Consider the following 4,234-nt stretch of genomic DNA (forward strand, 5'->3'; position numbering starts at 1 on the left):
AAAAAAAAAAAAAAAAAAAAAGAAACCTATGCATAGATAAATCATTCACAATAAGATTAATAACTTACATTGAGAAAATAGATAGGGTGCATTTTCACTTCATGCATACTTTATAAACTTGTTTATTTCAGTTATAAAGTCGTCTAAATCATAATTTTTAAGGCTGAAATATTTTTATAGGTGGATGAAGTTCATATCACAAAAAGGTTACTAGATTTCTAGGATTCTATGTATTCTAGTATGTACTTCCATTGTAAGAATCATACTGTAACCAAAATCCTGATGTGATGGGACGAGTCATATACATATTTTAAATTGTAATCAACATTCTGCCTTCCTGTCACTCAAATAGTAGAGCAAGGCACTAGCAATGCCACGGTCAAGGGTTCGATTCACAGGAAAAGCAAGAACTAAAATCTAACATAAAAATGTGTACCTTGAATGTAAGTCATTTTGAATAATGGAGGATGAGCCTTCCACAGAAACTACTTACATCAAATTCAGAGAGGAAGTCTTGCCACTGTGGAGGGAGCTCAAGCCCAGAAAGAGGTGGAGGAAGGGTACTACTACCCAGCAAATCCTGTAAGGACAGGCAGCAAAAAAGATATCAATAAATAAATAATCAAAATATTTAAAAATGACAGTTCTCATTTACCCTCATGTTGCATCAAGCAAGTACGGTTAAGCTTCCGTGTTTACAATATTTGATGAGCTCCGTGAATGTGCGATGATCAATATTAATGTCAATAAAAGCCCAAGTTAAATTTATTTGCCATATAAAGTGATCATGTCTCTTCATAAGACTTGAATAAAACCACTTAGGTCATATGGATTGTGTTTACAATATCTTTATGAACATTTTAAAGTGTCAAAGTTTTGGTTTTGTGGATTTTCAGTGAGGGACAGAAATCTCTCAGGTTTCCTTATCTTCATTTATATTTTGAAAATGAACGAATATCAATGACATGAAGGTGAGTAAATGATGACATTAATTTTTATTTTTGGGCGAACTCTCTTTAACATCTCACACCACCACCACAAGTTCATATGGAGTTGAATGACCAGAAACATAACTAACATCATCAAATGCATCTGTTCTCATTCATTCATAGAGCTGGTTAATTAAAATATTAACTAAATTACTGCTATGTAATGTTATGTTAGTTTGATTGATTTGATATTAACATTACAATTAAACTTTGACATCAAACAGACACACCATTCTTGTTAGGCAGGTAGTGACGTTAGTTTGTTTACCTCCTGCTCTAACGCAGAACTCTGAGTCAGCTGGTTCAGCGAAGATGGGCTGGTTTCCTCTCGCCCTCTCTCCTCTTTCACCTCCTCCTCCTCATTCACTTGGTTCAGTAAAGTTTCCTGGAGAGAAATTGGGATGTCAAAATTAAAGATTAAAATGGCTTCCCTTAGAAGGCTTTAAACTTGTTTATAAAGTACAATTGTGAAACAAAATCTGTCATTAGAAAAGTGCATTCAAGAGTAAATCCATGAGAGTAATAATCCACAAACTACCGCTACTCATTCAATAGATTTATTTTATTCAAATAACTTTATGGATTTTGCTTTCACCTGTAGTAGTCAGAGAAAATGAAGATATATTTGCATAACATGCTTCAAACGTGGCTCTAGGCATAATACATGACTTAATGGATTTCAAAATCTCGGTAGAGCTCTGTCAAGACATGATCAAGTAACAACGAACATTTCAGAAAGAGCAGGTTTGGGCTGGACCAAAGGATAATTTACCACTCCTCCCTCAAACTATTACAAAACTAATTATTTGTCCCATAAAAAAATTAATTAACTACATAAAAAAATACAAAATGAAGGAAAGTTACGTAAATATGTATTTAGTAACGTGTATAATATTGATGAAAGGTTTTTGACGTACTTGGCGTTTACACTATTTCAATTTAAAGTTTGCACGAAACACCTGACTGACACCTGTACATCTGGTTTCCATGGTTACCGACCTTCAAACTAACAAGTGAACATAAGTTATCTCGTAAACAAGACTTATTTCCTCACAAAAAATAAAAATAAAATAAAAAGTGCAGTAAAGTTGCTGAGAAGCAACGTTAATAGACATAAAACCACAGCCTAAAGATCAATATCGATCAATTCAAGCAGGCAGATCTAATTTGACCATATTTAACCACATTTCTTTAATATGTAACATTAAACTAATGTGTATGGATGGGTCAGTTATTGTTTCGCTTTCGGCTTTAGTTGCTCACAAGTGCAAAATACTACTTGCCATGAAGCTAACAGGCTAATTCAGCAAAAAACAAACACTTAAAGCAGTTCATATGTGGCTGCTGGTGTGTCTCATGAAGAGACCACAACACAATATAACTGTAAAAGTAGGGAAAGTGTGTAATACGTCACTGCACTGTTACCTCTTTGGAAAGTTCCCCGGCTGCACAGCAAGGCCTTGAAACAGTGCAATCCTGAGAAACTGACAGTCCGAAGCCCTCTCCAGTCCTGTGATCATCCACTTCCCGGTGATTGTCGGCATTTATCTCCTCGTCATCAGGGTCCCCTGACAGATCGTGTGGCTCACCTGCATCGGAACCATCATCAGGCACCAGGTGCACCAGCCATGCGCTGACACGCGTGGGGAAGCGGGCCGGGGACCCGAGCGCACGCACTTCATTCAGGAGCCTGCGGCTAGTGAAAAAATAGTCCAGCTCGGGACATTTCGGATGCACTTGATGGCCCGCCGCTGTGTCCCGGTAGTGGTGAAACGGGGTCTGTATGAAAGCCGAGCTCGGCCCTCCGTCTGTTTCTATCAACGGCGAGAAGTAGCCGCTCAAATAGGTGTCGACATCCACGCGAACTCCCATCAAACTCAGCAGAATCGTAAACTGAATGAGTCCCTCTGTGAAATATTTCTTCATGTGGTGCATGTTTCAAAACAAATATTTCAACCTCGGGAGGCCTAAACGAGAACAAAGATCGCCCGTTTGCAGTTAAACAAAGACAAACCCCCAAACAAAAGAGCACGCGTTGACTACTCTCTGTGTCAGACAAAGAGCAGCCCCGACCGGCGAAACTGTTCGCTGCACTTACACACTACCGGCTTTTCATAACTTCCTGGCCTATAACATCCTAATTCAGATATGCAGTACCGTCATCTAATAACGCAAAGCAAAACGAATCATTCTCGTCTGATATATTCCATAGCAACAACAAAAACTTTTATATTTTGTTAAGAACCCTAAAACTCCTCGGCTATCCTGAATCGAGCCTCTCATCCGAGGAGGGGAACAACTGCTCAAATTTGCATAATTCATAAATTAATTTACATGCGACGGAATTACCTTCGCAACAAGCTCTGATTGGACCATTTCTGTTGTCATTCACTTAAAGAGCCAATCACAAGGGTTGTGGATAGAAGGGCTACAGCTACGGCCGGAAAGTAACAATAAATGAAATTTGCTACCATTAGATTGTGTTTTATTAACGTCTACACCTACCCCAACCTTAAACCTACCCTTACAATAATGCAAATACAGTAAATACTGTTGTTTAGCTTGACAAAAATTACGCAATATTGATGCGCGCATGCCCAGTGGCCGTAGCTGTACGCCATCTAGCCTTAACCAATCACAAGCAAGTATGCTGACCTAGCTTCCTTTTTAGCCCTTCCGCTCTTGGACGAAATATTAAAGTAAACTGTGTAGTTTTTTCCGTCCTTGGTCCTATTAATGTCAAATATACTCGTATATTAAGAACGAAAAAAATATTGTTTTGCTTGGATCTGTGAAAACATACAGCTACTCCCTCTTCTGTTTTGACCTACTAACCACACTTTAAACAGTAGATGTCATGGCTGGTGCCGTCATCAGTCAACTGTTCATGAACCACAGACACGAGGGAACACGAATGGTGATTCATTATCAAATTTACAGGGCGTGATGGATTGTTCTGATTATACATACAGACGAGAATATCTATCTATCTATCTATCTGTCTGTCTATCTGTCTATCTATCTGTCTGTCTATCATGCAGAGAGTACAATGCAGCAAAAAAAAAGGCTCATACATAGGCTACTTAAACTATCACAGTGGTATGTTTGGGCTGAGAGATTTTCCCTGGAGGAAAAAAAGAATGAAAGAAAGAAAAAATCAGGCTAGGCTAAATCAACCAAGCAAAAACAATTAGTTAAACATTCGCCGCCCTCTACTGTTTTAAAAAGTAATTGCACACTAGGCT

At 38.3% G+C, this 4,234-nt stretch overlaps 1 protein-coding gene across 1 annotated transcript in view; it reads right to left on the minus strand.

The window, feature by feature from the left end:
* LOC107710360 (nuclear factor erythroid 2-related factor 1-like) overlaps positions 1-3,283 on the minus strand; it is a 6,915-nt gene extending 3,632 nt beyond the window's left edge. Inside the window, exons 1-3 of the mRNA XM_016515113.1 lie at positions 2,415-3,283; positions 1,258-1,374; positions 494-580 (exon numbers count right to left, since the gene is read on the minus strand). Of these exons, the coding sequence (XP_016370599.1) occupies positions 494-580; positions 1,258-1,374; positions 2,415-2,924 (714 nt within the window). The 5' untranslated portion in view covers positions 2,925-3,283. The remainder of the gene's footprint in view (positions 1-493; positions 581-1,257; positions 1,375-2,414) is intronic.
* Positions 3,284-4,234: the final 951 nt, after the last annotated feature.

The sequence above is a fragment of the Sinocyclocheilus rhinocerous genome, unplaced genomic scaffold (genome assembly GCF_001515625.1).
Source record: "Sinocyclocheilus rhinocerous isolate Xijiao unplaced genomic scaffold, SAMN03320098_v1.1 scaffold897, whole genome shotgun sequence".
Lineage (NCBI taxonomy): Eukaryota > Metazoa > Chordata > Actinopteri > Cypriniformes > Cyprinidae > Sinocyclocheilus > Sinocyclocheilus rhinocerous.